The sequence below is a fragment of the Bufo bufo genome, chromosome 4 (genome assembly GCF_905171765.1).
Source record: "Bufo bufo chromosome 4, aBufBuf1.1, whole genome shotgun sequence".
Taxonomy (NCBI): Eukaryota; Metazoa; Chordata; class Amphibia; order Anura; family Bufonidae; genus Bufo; species Bufo bufo.
In genome coordinates this window covers 635588453-635615823 of record NC_053392.1, presented here as the reverse complement: position 1 = coordinate 635615823, position 27371 = coordinate 635588453, and the positions used below count along the sequence as shown (strand labels likewise).

Here is a 27371-nt window from a genome sequence, read left to right as displayed (position 1 = left end):
GGCTGTAATGTAATGTTTAGGATGTGATGTAATTTAGAGGGCGATAATATGGAGTCTGTAATATAATGTGGAGGCCGGTAACGTAACATGGAGGCTGGCAATATTTAGGCTGTAATATAATGTGGAGGCTATAATGTAATGTAGAGGCTGTAATATGTTGTTAAGGTTGACAATATACTATGGAGGCTGTGATGTAATGTGGAGGCTGGTAAAATGGAGGCTGTAATATAATTTGGAGGCTATAATGTAATACATAGGCTGTAATATAATGTGATGTAATGTGGAGGCTGGTAGTATGGAGGCTGTAATGTAATTTTTAGGATGTGATGCAATGTAGAGGACAGTAATATGGAGTCTGTAATATAATGTGGAGGCCGGTAATGTAACATGGAGACTGTTATGTAGAGGCCGGTAATACGGAGGCTGTAATATAATGTGGAGGCTGGTAATATTTAGGCTGTAATATAATGTGGGGGCTATAATGTAATGTAGAGGCTGTAATATGTTGCTGAGGTTGATAATATAATATGGAGGCTGTGATGTAATGTGGAGGCTGGAATATAATGAAGATGCTGTAAATATGGAGGCTGTAATATAATGTTGAAGTTGATAATATAGAGGCTGTGATGTAATGTGGAGGCTATAATGTAATATGGAGGCTTTAAATATGGAGGCTGTAATATAATGTTGAGGTTGATAATATAATGTGGAAGCTGTAATATAATATGGAGGCTGTAATATCATGTGAAGGCTGGAATATAATGTGAAGGCTGGAATATAATGTGGAGGCTGTAATGTAATGTGGAGGCTGTGATATTATGTGGAGCCTGATAATGTAATGTGGAGGCTGGTAGTATGGAGGCTGTAATGTAATGTAGAGGCTGGTAATATGGAGGCTGTAATATAATGTAGAGGAAGGTAATGTAATATGGAGGCTGTAATAGAAACATAGATGTAATGTGGAGGCTGTGATGTAAGGTGGAGGCTATAATGTAATATGGAGGCTTTAAATATGGAGGCTGTAATATAATGTTGAGGTTGATAATATAATATGGAGGCTGTAATATAATATGGAAGCTGTAATATCATGTGGAGGCTAGAATATAATGTGGAAGCTGTAACATTATATGTAGGCTGCAATGTAATGTGGAGGCTGTGATATTATGTGGAGCCTGGTAATGTAATATGGAGGCTGTAATATAATGTATATGCTGTAAATATGGAGGCTCTAATATAATGTTGAGGTTGATAATGTAGAGGCTGTGATGTAATGTGGAGACTATAATGTAATGTGGAGGCTTTAAATATGGAGGCTGTAATATAATGTTGAGGTTGATAATATAATATGGAGGCTGTAATATATTGTGGAAGCTGTAATATAATATGGAAGCTGTAATGTAATATAGAGGCTGTAATATCATGTGGAGCCTGGTAATGTAATGTAGAGGCTGGTAGAATAGAGGCTGTAATGTAATGTGGAGGAAGATAATGTAATATGGAGGCTGTAATAGAAACATAGATGTAATATGGAGGCTATAATGTAATGCAGAGGCTGTAATAGAATGTGGAGGCTGGTAGTATGGAGGCTGTAATAGAAACATAGTTGTAATATGGAGGCTGTAATATAAGGTGGAGGCTATAATGTAATGCAGAGGCTGTAATAGAATGTGGAGGCTGGTAGTATGGAGGCTGTACTATAATGTTGAGGTTGATAATATAATATAGAGGCTTTATTATAATGTAATTTACATGCTGGAAAATGAAAACCACCAGCACTTCTGAGCTCAGCCAATCAGAGCTGGAGGGCGGGGCCTGGCGTTCAGGAACAGCCCCGCCCCCAGAAAGGCCGCCTCTCCGTGCAGTTCTCCTTCAGGTCCGCCCATGCTCCATATAAAGGAGGGCTCTGGGCTGAGCAGTCACTGCTCTCTGCTCCTCACACCTAGAAGATGTCTGGTCGCGGTAAAGGAGGGAAAGGGCTCGGGAAAGGCGGCGCCAAGCGGCACAGGAAGGTGCTCCGTGATAACATCCAGGGCATCACCAAGCCTGCCATCCGCCGCCTAGCTCGCAGGGGAGGCGTCAAGCGCATCTCCGGCCTCATCTATGAGGAGACTCGCGGGGTGCTGAAAGTCTTCCTGGAGAACGTCATCCGGGACGCCGTCACCTACACCGAGCACGCCAAGAGGAAGACCGTCACCGCCATGGACGTGGTCTACGCGCTCAAGCGCCAGGGCCGCACTCTCTACGGCTTCGGGGGTTAATGCTGCCGCCTCCGTCCTCACAGCACAAAGGCTCTTCTCAGAGCCGCCCACATCTTCCCGGGGAGGAGCTACAATGCCACTGAGGGGTTAACACCGCCCGCACATCAGGAGATCAGCGGCGCCCTGTGCTCAGTACAGCCGGAGGTCTACATTACAGAAACCCCCCAATAATCTGTAAATCCCGAGGCCCGGGTGTTCTCCCCCGCAGCTACGAGACGAGCTGTTCTCGGAGACTGAGGGGTTAATCCGTCCCGCCAATGAGCGGCGCTGGTACAGGTCACATGACCGGCTCCTCCTGTAAATCAGCAGCTCAACTATAGGCGGGAAATTCTAATGAGGGACGAGATCCTGAGCTCTCCCAGCCAATAGCAGAGCTCTGGACCCCGCAGCCGTTATGTGCCCGTAGGAGCCTCGTCCTCCTGCACTGAGCGGCCGCACAGCCTCTCTCCAGGGAGCGCCACACTGAGGAGGATGATGGGAGTAGTGATCGGGCATGGAGGAGGAGGATGAGGGGAGCTTGTAGTGTAACTTCCGATAGCGTTACCGCATCTCATCTAGCTGACGGGGAGGAAAACCGCAGCCACTGTGAGAACGGGGAGACCCGGGAGCAGCTCCGCTGGAGACAGGGTGGGGGCTCTGAGAAGAGCCTTTGGGTCCGGAGAGCGGGGGCGGCGCTCACTTGGCGCTGGTGTACTTGGTGACGGCCTTGGTGCCCTCGGAGACGGCGTGCTTGGCCAGCTCTCCGGGCAGCAGCAGGCGCACGGCGGTCTGGATCTCCCGGGAGGTGATGGTGGAGCGCTTGTTGTAGTGAGCCAGGCGGGAGGCTTCCCCTGCGATGCGCTCGAAGATGTCGTTGACGAAGGAGTTCATGATGCCCATGGCCTTGGAGGAGATGCCGGTGTCGGGGTGGACCTGCTTCAGCACCTTGTAGACGTAGATGGCATAGCTCTCCTTCCTGCTCTTCTGTAGTGTACGGGAGTTGTAATACCCGTCACTACCAAAGTGTCACTTGGTGTGCTGTCATCCCTCCTAATTATGGGGAGTTGTTGTATGTCAGTTTTATAAAATGTAATGTAATGTGTGTATTTCCCTGTCATTGAAACTTGCATGTACAGGCCTGCTAGGGGTGTCATTCCTACTTCTAGTCCATAGAGGGAGCTAGGGAGCCCTAGTTTATAAAAGGCCCAGACAGGGAAGTGCAAGGCAGACGGAGTCTAGTGTCTGTAATCTACAGTTGGAGTTTAGACAATGTCTGAGACAAGTCCAGGCCTGAAGCCTGCTGTTCAGGAGAAGATTCCCTCCTGAATTCCCCCATGCAGAAGCAGGAATATCTGAGCCTAAGAGCCTGAGGAACCATTCAGAAGCTGGGAGAGACTGAGGCAAAGATCAGAGGAGCCAGAGGTACTGAGAGAAACAGAGGAGGTACTTATTTAAGCCATAATCAAGGATATAAAGCCAGACTTAGGTTAATGGGCCTTGGTGAAGAATTGCTACATTCCAGGATCAGACAGAGTTAGAGTGCAAGCTCCTTTGCTGCAAGTCCTGTGTTCAACACTCTGTAATTACCCTGCTGTACTGAATTGCCTGCATCGACCGAATTGTAAAATCGACTGTATGCTGAGGAACTGCGTTTCCAATATTGTCTCTGCCTGCAAATTACTAAAGTTGAAGTTCTGTTTTAACACCACGTTTCCTCAAATTATTCCTGCATCCGCAAACGGCGTGCCACCGTTTACTTGGCACTGGCGTCACGAACTATTCCTACCTATACCTGCCCTTGCAGAGAGTCAGCTGTACCAGGTTAGTGTATATTGCACTACTACACTCAGAAACACCTACTACGCACAACTTGAGTACACTGCACCTCTCTTTTGGCGTCACGAACAGGATACGCACGCTTTCTAGTGCAAGAAGCGTGAACTTTGTGCCTTCTACCGTTGCCCTGTGACCAAAGTGACAATTTTCCTGTTTTATTCAAGTGGACTTTGTGGACTGAAAATCGTACCCAAAGTGTACCAAAAACTTCCAAAAAGCGCTGTGCAGTGTTGCGCTACCCAGAGGAAGAAAATCGCCGCATTGGAGTGTGGTTTTGTGGACTTTAAATGTTCCTGCTTGCTGTCAGTGAATAGACAGCGTTTGTACCTAAAGATGGCCGCTGAGCTTGCTGAATTTACTGCTGCGTCACCTTCATCCCGAAAAGGCGGGAAAAGTTGGCGCCTTTCTGAGGAGAAAGCGGGAAGAAGGTCAAGGGCAGGCGCCACGGCTTATCTGGACATTTGCATGTCTGCCAGCCTGGACACCGCCCTCCATATGCTGGAATGCCTGGGGGGCGGCTCCCCAGTGCAATGGGTGGAGCTGGCTACTCTAATTGACGCGACCCTATCGCTCTCCTCAGTAGGATCGAGCATGTTGGATTGTGAGCAGAGTGTTGCTGCAGCGTCCGCACCTGAAATTGAAAAGATGACTGACATCGGTGTAGAGACAGAGGAGGCTCCACCGGCCTACGCTCCGGGACCGGAGCAACCCGCCTGCCGCACAAGGGAGAAAGAACCCGAGCCCTACTATGGCTCGTGGAGGGACTTTTTCCAGCCATCTTTCAAATGGTCTTCCCTGATGGCGGAGATTCGGGAGGCCGCTATCAAGCGGAACACAAGGACTAAAATCGTCTATGAGGAACTGACCAAGACCATACATGAGAAACATACACACACCCAACCCCGCCTGGAAAGGAGAAAGGGAGTGGTGCTGTCGTTTGACAAATCCCGTGGCTACAGGTTTATTCAGGACTATCTAACTGGCAGAGACCTCTATGTCAATCGAAGGTCTGTCAAAAGAGACTACCTCCCTTCGTACCAGCACAGCCTCCGCGAGGGAGAGAAAGTGGAGTACACCCCTGCCGAGAGCCTGCGAGGCCCCTATGCGACTGCTGTGACCCGTCCCAAGCGAGGACCTGAGGATTGGGAGGCAGAAGAAGGAGAAGACTACTCTGGCTGCGAGCGAGAACCGGAACGCTCTCCAGAGCCGGCCCATCACGCCTTTCAGGAGCGGAGCTCCTTCATTGGGCCAAATGTCTTCTGGCAGCCAACCGTGTTGGAAAAATGGGTGAGCCCCTACCCTTCCCCCGAGCTGCCTCGTCGGGAGAAGACAATATCGGAGCTGGAGCAGTTAAAAGGACTTAGTGCTACCTTTCAGGACATCCGGATGGGTCGGAGACCAGACGCATCGCCAGTACCTGCAAAGGCCGAGTCCACACCATCGGTGACTGTACCTGCGCCGGCGGCGCCAGCAGAGGACAGCGACTCCGACACAGAGAGCATCGGTGAGCAGATCGTCCGGCTGGAGGAGAAGTTGCGGGAGTTACGCAAGACATACACCGCCAGGATCCAGACGCCGCCGAGGAAGGATGAGGTAAGGGTGCCTGTCACCACCCGCCGACCGCCTTCTGTTGCCACCGTTCCGTCAGTGCCCCAGACCGGACCCGCGATTGCCGTAAATTGCTGCACCCAGAGCACCGGACCGCTTGCTGCGGCGGTGCCAAGCACGTCACACCCTGCAGTGATCATGCCAGGGCCGGCACGGTCCATCAGAGGGTTCACCCCTAGGCCTATGGGGCCAATACCTATTAGGGGCCCCTTTACCCTACAGCTGCCCCCTGATACAGTTATGTGGGCCCATCCTCCTGTCGAGGACTACTACAGACGATACCTGCCAGCAGAGCCAAGTGGTTATGATATGCCACCGTGAATCAGCCTGCTAGGCCTTTGATTTATTTCTTCTGAAGTTTCATGTTAACCCTTCCAGGACAGGAGTCCTATGTTGCTGGTCCTTTGTTGCGGCTGCCAGTTTGTCCACGGCTCAGTGGTAGGTGTTGACCACTGAAATTACAAAGTCAGCAAGGCCAGGCTTGTTTTCCAGGACCCCCTGCCTGCTTTTGCTACCCCACGCCAAGTTGTGCCTGTTCCTTTGTTGCACCTTTTACCCTTCACCCCCTTTTCAGGTTGATCAGGGGTTTTACAGCACTTTTCTTGCTGTCATTTTATTGTGCAACCTGTTACTAAGGAACCGTGCCCGGAGACAGACTCAAAAGGACCTGAGCCTCTGAGATTCTTACTCTTTTAAAAGTATTGTGCCCAGAGATGGACTCCACCGCATGAGAGCCTCTGTGATTTAATAAGAAACAACCTGGGTACGGACTCATGTTTGTTATTTGAGCCTCCAAGAACTTTTATACCGTTTTCTACTGTTTTATCATGGACTTATTCATTGTCATGGACTATCCTGGTTATAATGTTACGCTGTGCCAGGTCAGCGCCCCCGTTCCATTCACTATCCTGAGAGAAGAGAACGACGCCCCTTGTCACTACCCTGCACCTTTGCCAATTGGACCTGATGTAAATGTAAATGCAGATGAATTACATATATGTATGCCTGCATGTCTCTTTTTCTATTTCAGGTAGAGATTCCAGTTGGGCGACCCATGATGGAGTACGAGGGCGTACTCAGCTTAAAGCAGTGGGGTATGTAGTATACGGGAGTTGTAATACCCGTTACTACCAAAGGTCACTTGGTGTGCTGTCGTCCCTCCTTAATTATGGAAAGTTGTTGTATGTCAGTTTTATAAAATGCAATGTAATGTGTGTATTTCCCTGTCACTGAAGCTTGCATGTACAGGCCTGCTAGGGGTGTCATTCCAGCTTCTAGTCCATAGAGGGAGCTAGGGAGCCCTAGTTTATATAAGGCCAGTCAGGGAAGTGCAAGGCAGACGGAGTCTAGTGTCTGTAATCTACAGTTGGAGTTTAGACAATGTCTGAGACAAGTCCAGGCCTGAAGCCTGCTGTTCAGGAGAAGATTCCCTCCTGAATTCCCACATGCAGAGGCAGGAATATCTTAGCCTAAGAGCCTGAGGAACCATTCAGAAGCTGGGAGAGACTGAGGCAAAGATCAGAGAAGCCAGAGGTACTGAGAGAAACAGAGGAGGTACTTATTTAAGCCATAATCAAGGATATAAAGCCAGACTTAGGTTAATGGGCCTTGGTGAAGAATTGCTACATTCCAGGATCAGACAGAGTTAGAGTGCAAGCTCCTTTGCTGCAAATCCTGTGTTCAACACTCTGTAATTACCCTGCTGTACTGAATTGCCTGCATCGACCGAATTGCAAAATCGACTGTATGCTGAGGAACTGCGTTTCCAATATTGTCTCTGCTTGGAAAACCTACTAAAGTTGAAGTTCTGTTTTAACACCACGTTTCCTCAAATTATTCCTGCATCCGCAAACGGCGTGCCACCGTTTACTTGGCACTGGCGTCACGAACTATTCCTACCTATACCTGCCCTTGCAGAGAGTCAGCTGTACCAGGTTAGTGTATATTGCACTACTACACCCAGAAACACCTACTACGCACAACTTGAGTACACTGCACTTCCTCCACTTCTTGCCGTCCTTCTTCTGAGCCTTGGTGACGGCTTTCTTGGAGCCCTTCTTGGGCGCTGGGGCGGACTTGGCTGGCTCGGGCATTCTGACTGAGGACAAAATCTCGTCTGTTCTCCTCCTGCCACCGCGGCGGTATTTATACACGGGCCATGCAAATGAGCTGCTGCTGACTGCGCGCCGATCTACTGGAGGAGAGGGTCACGTGGTGTCTCCACTGCTCCTAATTGGCAGCCTCACATCCATTCAGCTGAGCCGGGGGCGGAGCAAATAGAGGGGCGGGGCTCACATACATCCATTCAGCAGAGCCGGGGGCGGAGCAGCAAGAAAGGAGGGGTTGGGCTCATAGCCATTCTATTCTGCTTAACCGGGGGGCGGAGCAGAACTCACATCCATCCATTCAGATGAGCCGGGGGGCGGGGCTAACATCTCTCTTCAGTCTATCAGGGCCTCGCTGCTCTGCTGATAACCGCTCCGCCCCTCCTGCTGCTCCGCCCCCCGGCTCAGTGAATGAATAGATATGAGCCCCGCCCCACCTGCTGCTCCGCCCCCGCTCTTCTCAGAGCCCCCACCTTCTCTAGGACGCAGGACGGAGCTGCCGCATTGTGTGAATACATGGAAGCCTCATGTCCGAGGCGGATTATTCCCTCATTATAGACCACTGATCGGGAGAATGAGGGGAGTAGTGATCGTATACTCGGGAGGATGAGGGGAGTAGTGATCGTATACTCGGGAGGATGGGGGGAGAAGTGATCAGACAGTGGGGAGAATGAGGGGAGTAGTGATCAGACACTGAGGATGAGGGGAGTAATGATCGGCCAGAGAGCAGTTGGGCGATGAAGCGAATGAGTGAAGTAGTTATATGGTGCTGAGGATGATTAGGGGAGTAGTGGTCAGCCAGTGAGGAGGATGGGGGCAGTAGTGATCTGCTAATGGATGGATGTGAGCCCCGCCGTGCGCTCTATCCCCGGACACCAGCGCAGGGAGAAGGGGGCGGAGCTATAGAACAAGTGCTTTACAGTGATTGGCTGATCTCCTGGCTTTTCAAATTCCCGCTCAATTACAGTCCGGTCAGAATTCAGCGGGCGTGGAGGAGCAGTCCATTACACACAGGGGCGCTGATGGTCCGGGCGTCACACAGGGGCACTTACCGCTCCTGACCTGCTGCGAGAACGGGCAGACATTGCTGCTGTAGAGGGTTCGACCCCTGTGTGTAATGGACTGCTCCTCCACGGCCGCTGGATTCTGACCGGACTGTAATTGAGCGGGAATTTGAAAAGCCAGGAGATCAGCCAATCACTGTAAAGCACTTGTTCTATAGCTCCGCCCCCATAGCCTGCTCAGTATTAACCCGTCAGTGGCCGCCTTCTCCCGCCCCCCACGACAGTCCTACCGGAGAAGGGGAGAACAGTCCCGTAGTCACTGTGCGGAGAAGAGCGGCTCCATCGCTGCGCTGGTGTCCAGGGATAGAGCGCACGACCCCCCTGCACGCACAGTACACTCAGCGGCGGCATCACTACCAGCAGGGGGCGGGGCGCAGTGAGGGGCGGTTATCAGCCGAGCAGCGAGGCCCCGATAGACGGAAGAGAGCGGCGCTGACAGGGTTAACCCGCCCCCTATTCCTGCCCGCAGAGGAGCCGGAGCCCCCGCCCGCTGTGAGCGGAGAACGAGGGCAGAAGGGCGGAGTGGAGCTCGTCTGAGGAGGAGGTGGCGGCTCTGAGAAGAGCCTTTGGGGGAGAGGTGCGGGCGGCGCCGGTTACTTCTTGGCCGCGCTCTTCTTGGCTTTCGCCGCTTTCTTAGCCGGACTCTTGGCAGCCTTGGGTTTGGCCGCCTTCTTAGCCGGACTCTTGGCCAGCTTCTTGGGGGCAGCCTTCGGCTTCTTGGGGCTCTTGGCTGCTTTCTTGGCCGCGGCTGGTTTCTTCGCCTTTTTCGGGCTCTTGGCCGGAGCCTTCTTGGGCTTCTTCGGGGATTTAGCGGGTTTCTTGGCCGCAGTAGCTGCAGGTTTCTTGGCCGCCGCCGGCTTCTTCTTCTTGGCCGCCGCCTTGTCCTTGGTCTCCTGCTGCTTCTTGTTGAGCTTGAAGGAGCCGGAGGCGCCGCTGCCCTTCACCTGGGTGAGGGTCCCCTTGGTGACCAGAGCCCTGATGGCCACCTTGATGCGGCTATTGTTCTTCTCTACATCGCATCCTCCGGCAGCCAGAGCCTTCTTCAGGGCGGCCAGAGACACCCCGCTGCGCTCCTTGGAGGCGGACACGGCTGTGACCAGGAGCTCGGACACGCTGGGACCGGACGGCTTCTTGCTTTTCTTGGCGCCCCCTGCCGCGGCGGATTTCCTCGGCTGCTTCTTGGACTTGGCGGCCGCTTCGGCGGGAGGAGGAGCGGCGGCTGCTGCTGGCGCGGTCTCTGCCATCGTGTGAGACGTGGGGAGAAAACACAAAGACTTCTCCTGGAGAAAACACTGAGGCCGGAGCCGGGGCCGCCTCTTATATGTGCAGCGCTGCGCAGTGATTGGCTGCCGAGCTCCGCCCTCCTGCGCGTCTATTGGCTGACACTGGGCACAGGCCCCGCCTTCACCCCTCTCAGCCCGGCTGCAGCTCCGCTCTCCCCTTGTGCTTCCCTGCCCGGGAGAAGAGCCCTTTAGCGGCTAGAACCGGACAGGAGAGGCCGCCTTCTCCGCGCCTTCCTCCTCCCGGACATCCCCCCTCACCGTGTGCCGCCGTCTGTGGCGGAGGAGGCCGGAGCAGGCCCCGGGATCTCCGCCACAGTCCTCCCGCTCTGCCTGCCGTTCTGCACATCCGGCTGGATCCGGCCCGATGGCTCCGCTGCGGGGGCTCGTTCCCTCTCTTCCCGGCCCTCGTCCCCATCCCAGGGCTCTTTCCCACAAGGTGGGGCCGCAGGAAGCTGCTTGGACGCTGCGGGGAGGAGCTGGAGCCGCGGAGAGCCCGGGAGGGTAACACAGGCGGCGGCCTCCGCTCCCTGCCGGCTCCAGTGCTCCGTGTCCCCGCACATTCCCCGCCGCAGTGATGCCGCCTCATGTGTGTACAGGGCTCTCAGGGAGCAGAGATGCGTCTTGTGGTCAGGGCTCCGCAGATGACAGAGGACTTCTCTCCTGGGCTCCTGGCTGCAGCAGAGGGGGTGCCGGTACAATGGGGCAGAGTATGGCCCCGCCCCCCAGAAGTGTGGACCCCGCTTTACTGACCCCCGGAAACATTCTGGGGAGTAAGAAAAGTAGAGAGAACTGCCCCTATAATCCCCCTCATTGCACCTCCGTAATCTCAGTACAATACAGCATAGTATAGTATATTATAGTGCAGTATATTATAGTATAGTACAGTATATTATAGTATAGTGCAGTATATTATAGTACAGTATAGTACAGTATATTATAGTATAGTGCAGTATATTCTAGTATAGTACAGTATATTATAGTACAGTACAGTATAGTACAGTATATTATAGTACAGTATAGTACAGTATATCATAGTACAGCATAGTATATTATAGTATAGTGCAGTATAGTATAGTATAGTACAGTATAGTATAGTACAGTATATTATAGTACAGGATAGTATAGTGCAGTATAGTACAGTATATTATAGTATAGTACAGCAAAGTATATTATAGTACCGTATATAATAGTGCAGTATAGTATAGTACAGCACAGTATAGTACAGTATATTATAGTATAGTACAGTATATTATAGTATAGTACAGTATATTATAGTATAGTATATAATAGTACAGTATATTATAGTACAGTATATAATAGTATAGTACAGTATATTATAGTACAGTATATTATAGTATAGTACAGCACAGTATATTATAGTATAGTACAGTATAGTATAGTACAGTATATATTATAGTACAGTATATAATAGTACAATGCAGTATATTATAGTACAGTATATTATAGTATAGTACAGTATATTATAGTACAGGATAGTATAGTACAGTATATTATAGTATAGTACAGTATAGTATAGTACAGTATATTATAGTATACTGTACTATACTATAATATACTGTACTATACTATAATATACTATCCTGTACTATAATATACTGTACTATACTATAATATACTGTACTATAATATACTATATTGTACTATACTATAATATACTGTACTATACTATAATATACTGTACTATATGATAGTATAGTACAATATAGTATATTATAGTACAGTATATTATAGTACAGGATAGTATATAATAGTATAGTACAGTATATTATAGTACAGTATATTATATTACAGGATAGTATATTATAGTATAGTACAGTATAGTATAGTACAATATAGTATATTATAGTACAGTATATTATAGTATAGTACAGTATATTATAGTACAGGATAGTATATTATAGTATAGTACAGTATATTATAGTACAGGATAGTATATTATAGTATAGTACAGTATAGTATATTATAGTATAGTACAGTATATTATAGTATAGTACAATATAGTATATTATAGTACAGTATATTATAGTATAGAATATTATAGTACAGTATATTATAGTATAGTACAGTATATTATTGTATAGTACAGTATATTATAGTATAGTACAATATAGTATATTATAGTACAGTATAGTATATTATAGTACAGGATAGTATATTATAGTATAGTACAGTATTTTATAGTACAGGATAGTATATTATAGTATAGTACAGTATATTATAGTATAGTACAATATAGTATATTATAGTACAGTATATTATAGTATAGTACAGTATATTATAGTACAGTATAGTATAGTACAGTATATTATAATACAGGATAGTATATTATAGTATAGTACAGTATATTATAGTATAGTACAATATAGTATATTATAGTACAGTATAGTATATTATAGTACAGTATATTATAGTATCGTACAATATAGTATATTATAGTACAGTATAGTACAGTATATTATAGTACAGTATAGTACAGTATATCATAGTACAGCATAGTATATTATAGTATAGTGCAGTATAGTATAGTATAGTACAGTATATTATAGTATAGTACAGTATATTATAGTACAGGATAGTATAGTGCAGTATAGTACAGTATATTATAGTATAGTACAGCAAAGTATATTATAGTACCGTATATAATAGTGCAGTATAGTACAGCACAGTATAGTACAGTATATTATAGTATAGTACAGTATATTATAGTATAGTATATAATAGTACAGTATATTATAGTACAGTATATAATAGTATAGTACAGTATATTATAGTACAGTATATTATAGTATAGTACAGCACAGTATATTATAGTATAGTACAGTATAGTATAGTACAGTATATATTATAGTACAGTATATAATAGTACAATGCAGTATATTATAGTACAGTATATTATAGTATAGTACAGTATATTATAGTACAGGATAGTATAGTACAGTATATTATAGTATAGTACAATATAGTATGTTATAGTACAGTATATTATAGTATACTGTACTATACTATAATATACTGTACTATACTATAATATACTATCCTGTACTATAATATACTGTACTATACTATAATATACTGTACTATAATATACTATATTGTACTATACTATAATATACTGTACTATACTATAATATACTGTACTATATGATAGTATAGTACAATATAGTATATTATAGTACAGTATATTATAGTACAGGATAGTATATAATAGTATAGTACAGTATATTATAGTACAGTATATTATATTACAGGATAGTATATTATAGTATAGTACAGTATAGTATAGTACAATATAGTATATTATAGTACAGTATATTATAGTATAGTACAGTATATTATAGTACAGGATAGTATATTATAGTATAGTACAGTATATTATAGTACAGGATAGTATATTATAGTATAGTACAGTATAGTATATTATAGTATAGTACAGTATATTATAGTATAGTACAATATAGTATATTATAGTACAGTATATTATAGTATAGAATATTATAGTACAGTATATTATTGTATAGTACAGTATATTATTGTATAGTACAGTATATTATAGTATAGTACAATATAGTATATTATAGTACAGTATAGTATATTATAGTACAGGATAGTATATTATAGTATAGTACAGTATTTTATAGTACAGGATAGTATATTATAGTATAGTACAGTATATTATAGTATAGTACAATATAGTATATTATAGTACAGTATATTATAGTATAGTACAGTATATTATAGTACAGTATAGTATAGTATAGTACAGTATATTATAGTACAGTATAGTATAGTATAGTATAGTACAGTATATTATAATACAGGATAGTATATTATAGTATAGTACAGTATATTATAGTATAGTACAATATAGTATATTATAGTACAGTATAGTATATTATAGTACAGTATATTATAGTATCGTACAATATAGTATATTATAGTACAGTATAGTACAGTATATTATAGTATAGTATATTATAGTACAGTATATTATAGTATATTATAGTATAGTACAGCACAGTAAAGTATATATTAGTACAGTATATTATAGTACAGGATAGTATATTATAGTACAGTATAGGATAGTACAATATATTATTGTATAGTACAGTATAGGATAGTATAGTATAGTACAGGATAGTATAGTACAGTATATTATAGTACAGCACAGTATAGTACAGTATATTATAGTACAGGATAGTATAGTACAGCACAGTATAGTATAGTATAGTACAGTATATTATAGTACAGTAGAGTAAAGTATATTATAGTTTAGTACAGTATATTATAGTACAGTATATTATAGTATAGTACAGCACAGTATATTATAGTATAGTACAGCATAATACAGCACAGTATAGTACAGCACAGTATATTATAGTACAGCATAATATAGTATAGCACAGTATAGTACAGTATATTATAGTACAGTATAGTACAGCACATTATAGTATAGCATAGTATAGTACAGTATATTATAGTACAGTATAGTACAGCACAGTATAGTACAGTATATTATAGTACAGTATATTATAGTACAGTATAGTACAGTATATTATAGTACAGTATAGTACAGCACAGTATGGTACAGTATAGTACAGCACAGTATAGTACAGCACAGTATAGTATAGTATAGTACAGTATATTATAGTACAGTACAGCATAGTACAGTATATTATAGTACAGCACAGTATAGTACAGCACATGATAGTATAGTACAGTATATTATAGTACAGCATAGCACAGTATAGTATAGTACAGTATATTATAGTACAGTATATTATAGTACAGTATAGTATAGTACAGTATAGTATGGTACAGTATAGTTCAGTATAGTACAGCACAGTATGGTACAGTATAGTACAGTATATTATAGTACAGTACAGCATAGTACAGTATATTATAGTACAGTATATTATAGTACAGTATAGTACAGCACAGTATATTATAGTACAGTATATTATAGTACAGCACAGTATAGTATAGCACAGTATAGTACATTATAGTACAACACAGTATAGTGCAGCACAGTATAGTACAGCACAGAATATTATAGTACAGTATAGTAAAGCATAGTATAGTACAGTATAGTACAGTATATTATAGTACAGCATAGTATAGTACAGTATAGTACAGTATATTATAGTACAGCACAGTATAGTACAGCACAGCATAGTATAGTACAGCATAGTACAGCACAGTATATTATAGTACAGTATAGTACAGTATATTATAGTACAGCACAGTATAGTACAGCACATTATAGTACAGTATAGTACAGCACAGTATAGTACAGCACAGCATAGTATAGTACAACACAGTATAGTACAGCACAGTATAGTACAGAATAGTATAGTACAGTATATTATAGTACAGTATAGTACAGCACAGTATAGTACAGTATAGTACAGCACAGCATAGTATAGTACAGTATAGTACAGTATATTATAGCACAGTATAGTACAGCATAGTATAGTACAGCACAGTATAGTACAGTATAGTATAGTATAGTACAGCACAGTATAGTACAGCACAGTACAGTACAGCATAGTATAGTACAGCACAGTATCGTACTGCATAGTATAGTACAGCATAGTATAGTACAGTATAGTACAGCACAGTATAGTACAGCACAGCATAGTATAGTACAGTACAGCATAGTATAGTACAGTATAGTACATTATATTATAGTACAGTACAGCATAGTACAGTATATTATAGTACAGCACAGTATAGTATAGTACAGTATATTATAGTACAGCATAGCACAGTATAGTATAGCATAGTATAGTACAGCACAGTATAGTACAGCATAGTATAGTACAGTATATTATAGTACAGCATAGTATAGTACAGTATAGCACAGTATAGTATGGTACAGTATAGTTCAGTATAGTACAGCACAGTATGGTACAGTATAGTACAGCACAGTATGGTACAGTATAGTACAGTATATTATAGTACAGTACAGCATAGTACAGTATATTATAGTACATTATATTATAGTACAGTATAGTACAGCACAGTATATTATAGTACAGTATATTATAGTACAGCACAGTATATTATAGTACAGTATAGTACAGCACAGTATATTATAGTACAGTATATTATAGTACAGCACAGTATAGTATAGTACAGTATAGTACAGCACAGTATAGTATAGTACAGTATAGTACAGTATAGTGCAGCACAGCATAGTATAGTACAGTATATTATAGTACAGTATAGTACAGCACAGTATAGTACAGTATAGTACAGCACAGTATAGTGCAGCACAGCATAGTATAGTACAGTATAGTACAACACAGTATAGTACAGCACGGTATAGTGCAGCACAGTATAGTACAGCACAGAATAGTATAGTATAGTACAGTATATTATAGTACAGTATAGTACAGCACAGCATAGTATAGTACAGTATAGTACAGTATATTATAGTACAGCATAGTATAGTACAGTATATTATAGTACAGCACAGTATAGTACAGCACAGCATAGTATAGTACAGCATAGTATAGTACAGCACAGTATATTATAGTACAGTATAGTACAGTATATTATAGTACAGCACAGTATAGTACAGTATATTATAGTACAGTATATTATAGTACAGCATAGTATAGTACAGTATATTATAGTACAGTATAGTACAGCACAGCATAGTATAGTACAACACAGTATAGTACAGCACAGTATAGTACAGCACAGTATAGTACAGCACAGCATAGTATAGTACAGTATATTATAGCACAGTATAGTACAGTATAGTACAGCACAGTATAGTACAGTATAGTATAGCATAGCATAGTATAGTACAGTATAGTACAGCACAGTATAGTACAGCACAGCATAGTATAGTACAGTACAGCATAGTATAGTACAGAATAGTATTGTAACGGATCTCCTAGCACCCCGACTGGGTACCTCCGTTGATGGATGCTCCTAGTGCTTCCCGAGGGCTCCACATAATAAATGGAATAGGACAGCACCACTTCCTGGAACACATAGTCCGTGGTATGGCGGCGCTGCTCGTGGCATAAGCTCCCGGCCTCAGGGGCCCCTCAAACGTAGAAAAAACTTCAGAAAAGTCGCGGCCCTCTTGTTCTTGAATCAAAGCTTAGCGTTTAATCACACTGAAAGGATACAGCAACGTCTGGACACACAGGTCTTTCTCAGCTACATGTGGTTTACAAGTGAAGTTCAATACTTATATAGGTGTAACATTCAATCCGGATTGGTTGAGGGGTTGTCCCCCAGAAAGGTCAAATCCCCCCCTTACATATTCACCCAATCGTGTTCTAAAGTGATAATAACATTCAGTAATAAAACAGCATAACAATCTCAGTGTGTATATAAAATCGCTAATTTCTAACGATAATTTGTTTTCCCTTAGTCCTAACAGTGGCACAGATGGGGTATTCTGCCCCTGTGGACTGGTTAGGACAGGTGGAAGTTTTAATGAAATAATAAAAAACTGACATATACACGCCCTCCCTGCCCCCAATAAAGAGGGGAGTGACCCTCCGGACATCGTGTAATTACAAGTAGACAAAAATAACCACAATTACTAAAAAAGGGGGGGAAATTTGTGTGCCACTGTTAGGACTAAGGGAAAACAAATTATCCTTAGAAATTAACGATTCCCTTACGTCCTAACCAGTGGCACAGATGGGGATTCAGCAAGTAGAAACCCCCATGGGAGGGTCCTCATGCCTGGCGGAAGATAACACTGTCCGGCCAAATGAGGAATAACTATGTATTCTAGCATCCACTCTATAGTGTGAGATAAAAGTGGAGTGAGAACTCCAAGAAGCTGACTTACAGATCACGTCCAATGGGATCGAGCTTCTCTCTGCAAAAGAAGTGGCCACTGCTCGAGTAGAGTGGGCCCTTACAAATTCAGGGGGCTCCGAGCCCTGAGACATATAAGACTCCCGAATTGCCTCTTTAATCCAGCGACTGATGGAGGGCTTAGAGGCTTTCCTCCCCTTATTGGTACCGGAAAAAAGGATAAGGAGGTTTTCATCCTTCCTAAATACCTTGGAGCGTTCCAGGTAAATCCTAAGACATCTCGAAATGTCGAGGGTATGGAGCCCTCTTTCCTCAGAGGAGGGGGGTGGAGCCAACGTTGGCAGGGAGATCACCTGGTTAATATTATCAAAGGAAGGAACCTTTGGGATGAAAGTAGGCAAAAATTTGAGAAGTACCCGATCCTGCAGGAACTTTGTATAAGGCTCAAAGGCAGAAAAAGCCTGGAGTTCCTCAACTCGCTTTGCAGAGGTAACAGCCAACAAGAAGGTGATCTTCCAGGTCAGGAACTTGAATCCCGCCTCCTCTAGGGGCTCAAAGGGGGGAGATGATAACCCCCTGAGCACGACCGATAAATCCCAAACAGGGATAGGTCTGATTACTGTAGGCTTTAATCTTGAGGCTCCCTTCAGGAATCTCTTGATAAGGGGGTCTTGAGAAATAGCTCTGTTGAGACAAGCAGAGATTGCTGAAATCTGCACTTTAAGGGTAGCTGGTGATAGCCCCCTGTCCAGACCGTCTTGAAGAAATTGGAGAATTATCGGGATGGAAGCTTCAGCGGATGTTTGCTGATGCCTTGTACACCAGGATAAAAAGATCTTCCAGATTCTGGAGTAGGCCTTATTGGTAGCTTCTGATCTGGAGTGCTCTAAGGTTCTCAAGACAGACCCTGATAGCCCTTCTATCCTTGGAAGGAACTGGTCAACCTCCAGGCCGTAAGGTTGAACATTTGAAGATTTGAGGAGATCTGGGTGTCCCCCGACACCAGTACTGTCTCTGGGGGAAGCCTCAGAAATTGACCCCGACTCATCTGTAAGAGTTGGGTAAACCAAGCTCTTTTCGGCCAGTATGGGATAATGGCGATAACTGACGCTTGGTCCTGCCTGATTTTCATCAAGACCCTTGGTATCAAGGAAATTGGAGGGAAGATGTAGGCCAGCCTGAACCTCCATGGGATTGACAGAGCATCTATAGCCACCGGGTTGTCCTCCCTGTAAAGGGAGCAATACCTCTCCACCTTGGTGTTGAACCTCGTTGCCATGAGATCGATCTCTGGCATGCCCCACCTGAGCGTTATCTCCTTGAAGACCTCTGGATGAAGTGACCATTCTCCGGTTGGAAGACCTCGGCTCAGGCGATCCGCAATCACATTGAGAACTCTGCGAATGTGAACGGATGATAAGTGGGTGAGGTTCAGTTCTGCCCAATCCAATATCACCCCTATCTGTCTCAGGAGACTTTGTGACCTCGTGCCTCCCTGCTTGTTGATATACAGCACAGCGGTCATGCTGTCTGATTGTACCTTCACTGCCTTCCCTCGAATGAAGGGAGCAAAATGAAAAAGAGCTAGTCTGATTGCTCTGATCTCCAGGAGATTTGATGACAATAACCTCTCCTGAGGTGTCCAAGTTCCCTGGACTGTCATGTCCTGAAGATGCGCACCCAGCCTACTAGGGATGCGTCTGAAGTAAGTATGATCCAAGAGGGCTGGATCAGGGACTTGCCGTCCTTGAGGTGGGACCACCACCTTAGAGAGGATCGGACTTTGTAAGGCAAGGAGAGCACGGAATTGAGTCCCACTGGACTGTGATTCCACTTGGCTAGTACTTCTGACTGGAGCGGACGTAGATGCCATAATGCCCAAGGTACCGCCTGAGCGGTTGAAGACATTAGTCCCAACATTTTCATCCATGTTCGAATCGTTACCTGTTTTGGTACAGAAAGAGAACGGGCTGTCTGTTGCACGGATTGCCTTCTTTCGGGAGTGAGATGAATCGTCATCCTGACTGAATCCACCAGGAACCCGAGGAACCTTACCGAGGTGGCTGGTTGAAGTTGGGATTTGTCCCAATTGATTATCCATCCCAACAGATGCAGGAATGTGACAGCCTGTTGGATGTGTTGGGACAGGATCGCTTGGGAAGGAGCTCTGAGGAGCCAGTCGTCCAGGTATGGAACTATACTCAGGCCCTGAAGCCTTAGCGCGGCCACCACAGAGACCACCACTTTGGTGAAAGTGTGTGGGGCTGAAGAAATCCCAAACGGGAGGGCCAGAAACTGAAAATGTTTTAGGACCCCCCCCCATGTTTACCGCGATCCTTAAGAATCTTCTGGACCCAGGATGGATGGGAATATGGAGATAAGCATCCTTGAGGTCTAAGGTTGCCAAGAAATCTCCCGACATAAGAAGATTGGTCACCGACTGGATAGTTTCCATACGGAACTTCTTTTGTTTTATGAAACGGTTGAAGAACCTCAAATCTATAATCATCCTCCAACCTCCGGTATTCTTGGGTACCAGGAAAACTGGGGAGTAGATACCTGTTCCCCTCTCTTGGAGAGGAACCTCTTCTAAGGCCCCCTTCTGGAAGTATTCTAGCACGTAATTTTCTAGAATCTTTTGCTTGTTGCTGGGAAGAAGCCTTGTTTGGACGAACTTGTCCGGAGGCGGACTGCTCAAGTCCACAAGGTAGCCCTGAGAAATTACACGCAGGACCCAACTGTCCTGGATATGATCCTGCCAACAAGGTAGAAAGTGCTGTAGGCGACCGCCTACGGAAATGTGGGGAGAAGGGAGCCTGGGATTTCCAGTCAGACCGGCTAAATACCAAGAGCCTCGAGGAGGCCCGCAATCAGAGCACCGAGGACTTCTTGGGGGGTCTAGAACCCTGAGAGGATTTTCCTCCTCTACGGGAGCCCCAATTCCTCTGGGCTCTGGGTTGAGGTTCCGCCCTGGAACCAAACCCCTTGCCCCGACCACGAAAGGACTGCTGGGGAAGGGACTTGCCCTTCTTGTCTGACAGCCCTTCCATTATTTGGTCAAGCTCTGCACCAAAGAGTTTGCCGGGTTCATATGCCATGGCACAAAGATTGTGCTTTGAGGTCGTATCAGCCTTCCAAGGTTTCAACCAAAGCGGACGCCTGCCCGCGGTTGAGAGAGCCATGGACTTAGATGCCAGCTTCAACTGTTGTGGAGCTGCGTCACACAGGAAGTCTATGGCAAGGCTGGCCGTCTTACATGAGGCCAGAATGTCGTCCCTAGAGACCCCCTGGTCTAGGTCAGACTGAATCTGGGTGAATCTTGTTTTCAGAAAAGTCACCACTTCAGACGAAGAAATCGCAACCGAGGCCGAGGCTGTGTCACAACCAGACAGTTGAGAAGCTCTGACAGGAGCCGTTCAGATCCTCCCCCTTGAGTTTCTTTGTTTTGGTTTCTGTTCCTCACCTCGTTAGGCTATCTCAGCTGTCATGCAGTCAGACTCATTACCTCCCTTTAAATTCTTCCCCATAAGGTAGTAGGGTGCGGCTGATACAACTTCCTGGAATGTGTGTGCATGCTGTCCTCAGCTCCCAGCTACCAGTTCCCACTCCACAGTCGTCTGCAGATAAGTTCTGTTTAAGTATTTATGATTTTCTGTTGTCTGGATTCAGGTGACCCTGACTCCCTCCGTGTCTGTGTAGGGAGCCGGTGGTCGTGTCCCCTCACTATTGTAGGGCCTTCAGGTTAAGATAGCCGAGGTACGTGGATATGCGCCCATTCACCTTTGGAGTGGTCGCATAGGCTGAGCAATAAGGGAGAGCGGCAGGTCGATTGCAGGGGTCTCCCTTTTGTTCCTTAGTTGTGGATCCAGTGTGTCATCGTTTGTATTTGTATCATCTTGTTTCCTGTACACCATCCGTGACATTATCAGCCGCCTAAACCGTCTCAAGCATGGATCCGGTTACACTTTTGGCTGAACGCTTTCAGGGTCTTTCTTTGGAGGTAGCTGATCTCCGTAAGACTCTTTCTCAGTTTCAAGTGACCGGTTCAGCTTGCGTTCATGGAGTTTGTGCTGAGCCTAAGATTTCGCTCCCGAATACGTTTTCCGGGGGTAGTGAGAATTTTGTACGTTTTAGAGAGGCTTGCAAACTCCATTTTCGCCTTCTTCCCCATTCTTCTGGTGATGAAGAACGGAGGGTGGGGATCATTATATCGCTGCTCAGAGGTAATGCTCAGTCCTGGGCCTTTTCGCTGCCGGAGGGGGCACGGCCCCTCCGTTCAGTGGATGAATTCTTTTTAGCTCTGGGTCAGATATATGATGATCCGGATCGTATTGCTCTGGCTGAGTCTAGACTACGTCTGTTATGCCAGGGTAAACAATCCGCAGAGATATACTGCTCAGAATTTCGGAGATGGGCAGCAGATACGGGTTGGAATGATGCTGCACTCCGAAGTCAATTTTGCTATGGTCTTTCTGAGGGATTGAGAGATGCATTTGCCTTTCATGAAAGACCTACCTCCTTGCATTCTGCTATGTCTCAGGCCGTTCGTATTGACAGGCGTCTTAGAGAGAGAGGAGAGATCTCTCCTTCCTGTCATACTCAGTCCCGGGACAGTGCAGCGGTCTCATTCTGTGCGCAGGGGTCTCAGTCGCTGTCAGCCCCTTCTGAGCAGGAGCCCATGCAGCTGGGGTTGATTGCCTCTGACAATAGAAGATTCAGCCCGCAGGGGAGGGTTTGCTTTTGTTGTGGAGGTATAAATCATCTGGCAAATGTTTGTCCCTCTAGGAGATTCAGGCAGTTTTCTGGGAGTAATAAAGAGACAAAAAGGAAGAAATCTTTTAAGAATATTCCGTCTGTTACTATTGGCAGGGTTGAGGCGGAAATTGAAGATTTTTCTTTTGCTTGTAGTTCCCGTTTTGTCCTGCCTGCTAGGGTGGCGCTAGAGAGCAAGAGCATTTTTTGTGAGATTTTTGTGGATAGTGGAGCAGCTGTCAACCTCATTGATAACCAATTTGCAATAACTCATGGTTTCCAGGTATGCACTTTGGGAAAAGATATTCCTGTTTTTGCTATTGATTCCGTTCCACTTTCTCAGAAATCATTAAAGGGCATAGTTCACAATATCCGTTTAATTGTGAATGATGCTCATGTTGAGGATGTGTCATGTTTCGTCCTTAGCGGTTTGCCTACTCCTCTAGTGTTGGGGCTACCCTGGCTCTCTAAACATAACCCCACCATTGATTGGCAAGCGAGGCAAATAAATGGTTGGAGTAACTTTTGCAGAGAGAATTGCCTCATAACATCTGTTTCTGAGGTTTCTACTAAGACTGTACCACCTTTCCTCTCTGAATTTTTGGATGTTTTCTCTGAGAGTGGAGTTCAGGGTTTACCTCCGCACAGGGAGTATGATTGCCCTATTGATCTCATCCCAGGTGCCAAGCTGCCTAAATCTCGTTTATACAATCTCTCCCAACCTGAAAGGGTCGCTATGCGTGCTTATATCTCTGAGAGTCTGAGAAAAGGACACATACGACCCTCAAAGTCACCTGTTGCCGCTGGTTTTTTCTTTGTTAAGAAAAAAGATGGTTCTTTAAGACCTTGTCTGGATTTCAGGGAGCTGAACAGTATCACTATTCGTGATCCTTATCCGCTTCCTCTAATCCCGGATTTGTTTAACCAGGTTGTTGGGGCGAAAGTCTTTTCCAAATTGGACCTAAGAGGGGCATACAACCTGGTTAGGGTCAGAGAAGGAGACGAATGGAAGACGGCTTTCAATACCCCTGAGGGCCATTTTGAGAATTTGGTTATGCCTTTTGGTTTGATGAATGCCCCAGCCGTTTTTCAGCATTTCGTCAACAGCATTTTTTATCATTTAATGGGAAAATTTGTATTAGTGTATTTGGATGACATTTTGATTTTTTCTCCTGATTTCAAGACTCATAAGGAACACTTATGTCAGGTCTTACTCATCCTGCGGGAGAATAAATTATACGCGAAACTGGAAAAATGTGTGTTTGCGGTTCCAGAGATCCAATTTCTGGGGTTTCTTGTCTCCGCTTCTGGTTTTCGCATGGACCCCGAGAAGGTTCGCGCTGTGCTTGAGTGGGAGCTTCCTGAGAATCAGAAGGCGCTGATGCGTTTTTTGGGCTTTGCTAATTATTACAGGAAATTTATTTAGAATTATTCCTCTGTTGTTAAACCACTCACGGATATGACCAGAAAGGGGGTAGATTTTTCTTCCTGGTCGGTAGAGGCGCGTAAGGCCTTTTCTAATATCAAGGAGAGTTTTGCTTCCGCTCCCATCCTAGTACAACCTGATGTTTCGTTACCCTTCATAGTTGAGGTTGATGCTTCTGAGGTAGGGGTGGGTGCGGTCTTGTCTCAGGGTTCCTCTCCTGCCAAATGGCAACCGTGTGCCTTTTTCTCAAAGAAGCTCTCCTCCGCAGAGAGAAATTATGATGTGGGAGATAGGGAATTGTTGGCCATCAAGTTGGCTTTTGAGGAATGGCGCCATTGGCTAGAGGGAGCCAGACACCCTATTACCGTGTTTACTGACCATAAAAATCTGGCCTACTTGGAGTCAGCCAAGCGTCTGAACCCGAGACAGGCCAGATGGTCTTTGTTCTTTTCAAGGTTTAATTTTGTTGTTACGTTCCGCCCTGGGGTTAAGAATGTGAAGGCAGATGCCCTGTCACGTTGTTTTCCGGGAGGTGGGAATTTTGAAGACCCGGGTCCCATTTTAGCTGAAGGTGTGGTGGTCTCTGCTCTTTTTCCTGAATTGGAGGCAGAGGTGCAGGCAGCCCAGTCAGAAGCTCCTGATCTTTGTCCTCCTGGGAGGTTGTTTGTGCCTCTCGCTTTGAGACACAAGATTTTTAAAGAACACCACGATACGGTCCTTGCTGGGCACCCGGGGACAAGAGCCACACTGGATCTCATTGCTCAGAGATTCTGGTGGCCTGCGCTTCGTAAGTCGGTTGAAGGTTTTGTGGCAGCTTGCGAGACTTGCGCTCGTGCCAAGGTCCCTCATTCACGGCCATCAGGTCCTCTCCTTCCTTTGCCCATTCCTTCCCGTCCTTGGACACATCTGTCCATGGACTTCATAACGGACTTGCCTCGTTCCTCGGGGAAGTCTGTGATTCTGGTGGTGGTGGACCGTTTTAGCAAAATGGTGCATTTTATCCCTTTTCCTGGTTTGCCCAATGCTAAGACGCTGGCGCAGGCATTTGTTGACCACATTGTCAAATTGCATGGGATTCCTTCAGACATAGTCTCTGATAGGGGCACGCAGTTTGTTTCCAGATTCTGGAAGGCTTTCTGTTCTTGCTTGGGGGTTCGCTTGTCATTCTCTTCTGCTTTCCATCCGCAGTCGAATGGCCAGACAGAGCGCGTCAATCAGAATCTGGAGACATATCTGCGCTGTTTTGTGGCGGAGAATCAGGAGGATTGGTGTTCTTTTTTGTCCCTTGCTGAGTTTGCTTTAAATAACCGTCGTCAGGAGTCCTCTGATAAGTCACCATTTTTTGGTGCATATGGGTTTCATCCGCAGTTTGGGACTTTCTCTGGAGAGGGCTCTTCTGGTTTGCCTGATGAGGACAGATTCTCCTCGTCTTTGTCATCTATTTGGCAAAAGATTCAGGATAATCTAAAGAACATGAGTGAGAGATATAAGCGTGTGGCGGATAAGAGACGTGTGCCTGGTCCGGACCTGAATGTTGATGATTTGGTGTGGCTGTCTACCAAGAATATCAAATTGAAGGTTCCCTCCTGGAAGTTGGGTCCTAGGTTTATTGGGCCTTACAAGATCCTCTCTGTCATCAATCCTGTTGCCTACCGTCTTGATCTTCCTCAGACTTGGAAGATCCATAATGTTTTTCATAAGTCCTTATTGAAACCTTATGTTCAACCTATTGTACCCTCGCCTTTGCCTCCTCCTCCGATTATTGTTGATGGAAATCTTGAATTTCAGGTCTCTAGGATTGTGGATTCTCGTCTTGTCCGCGGTTCCCTCCAGTACCTCGTTCATTGGGAGGGTTATGGTCCTGAGGAGAGGATGTGGGTCCCAGTGACGGACATTAAGGCCTCTCGCCTAATCAGGGCTTTCCATAGGTCCCATCCTGAGAAGGTGGGCCCTGAGTGTCCGGAGTCCACTCCTAGAGGGAGGGGTACTGTCACAACCAGACAGTTGAGAAGCTCTGACAGGAGCCGTTCAGATCCTCCCCCTTGAGTTTCTTTGTTTTGGTTTCTGTTCCTCACCTCGTTAGGCTATCTCAGCTGTCATGCAGTCAGACTCATTACCTCCCTTTAAATTCTTCCCCATAAGGTAGTAGGGTGCGGCTGATACAACTTCCTGGAATGTGTGTGCATGCTGTCCTCAGCTCCCAGCTACCAGTTCCCACTCCACAGTCGTCTGCAGATAAGTTCTGTTTAAGTATTTATGATTTTCTGTTGTCTGGATTCAGGTGACCCTGACTCCCTCCGTGTCTGTGTAGGGAGCCGGTGGTCGTGTCCCCTCACTATTGTAGGGCCTTCAGGTTAAGATAGCCGAGGTACGTGGATATGCGCCCATTCACCTTTGGAGTGGTCGCATAGGCTGAGCAATAAGGGAGAGCGGCAGGTCGATTGCAGGGGTCTCCCTTTTGTTCCTTAGTTGTGGATCCAGTGTGTCATCGTTTGTATTTGTATCATCTTGTTTCCTGTACACCATCCGTGACAGGCTGAGGAATAAGCGCGCCTAAGGGCGCAATCCGCCTTCCGATCCATTGGGTCTTGCAAACTTGACCCGTCGTCTGATGGGATCAGGGTCCTTCTCGATAGTTTTGCAATCGCCATGTCTACCTTGGGGACAGGCCCCCAGGAAGATACTTGATCTTCTTTGACTGGAAACACTGCCTTGAATCTTTTGGTCAACACTGGACCCTTCTCCAGCTTTCTCCATTCCGTCTTCATCAGAGACAGGAGAGAACCATCTGCTTTAAAGGCCCTAGGCCCCTTAGAGGCAGAGGATGAGGCTTCCCCCGGATCAACGTCCTGGTCCCCCGACCGGACGGATTTTAGTAGCCGCTGGGCTTTCTCCAGCGGAAAAAAATATGAAAACCCGTCCTCCTCATCCGAGGAGGAAGAGGCTGAACCGTCTCTCGCCTCCTGACACCCCGATACCTCCATCGCCCGATGGGGGGAGGAGGGACGATGGCGTTTAGAAACCAGGGTATTCTTCAGCTCTTGTATGGAGGCGTTCACCTGGTTCATATTGGTCTCCATATAGCCCTTTACACAATCGACAACGTCGTGGACCGATGGCTCCAGCTGGGGGAGTGTCTTGGCCCTACAGGGTGGGCACCGGGAAAAATCCTAGGAGTCCTCCAGCACGATCTGGCAGTCATGGCACTGCAGGTGACGTCTCTTGCCAGCGGACTTCCTGCTGGGCTC

The 27371-nt window shown here is 45.5% G+C and overlaps 2 protein-coding genes across 2 annotated transcripts; both read right to left on the bottom strand.

Moving 5' to 3' along the window:
• Positions 1-2933: 2933 nt before the first annotated feature.
• On the bottom strand, positions 2934-7774 carry LOC120999413 (histone H2B type 1-J-like). The gene is made up of 2 exons (XM_040430293.1): positions 7673-7774; positions 2934-3221 (listed from the first exon to the last, which is right to left on the bottom strand). Exons 1-2 carry the CDS (start codon positions 7772-7774, stop codon positions 2934-2936), a joined length of 390 nt encoding a protein of 129 aa, XP_040286227.1.
• A 1669-nt stretch (positions 7775-9443) lies between these two features.
• On the bottom strand, positions 9444-10094 carry LOC120997594 (histone H1B-like). Its single transcript, XM_040427692.1, has one exon. It carries the CDS (start codon positions 10092-10094, stop codon positions 9444-9446), a length of 651 nt encoding a protein of 216 aa, XP_040283626.1.
• Positions 10095-27371: the final 17277 nt, after the last annotated feature.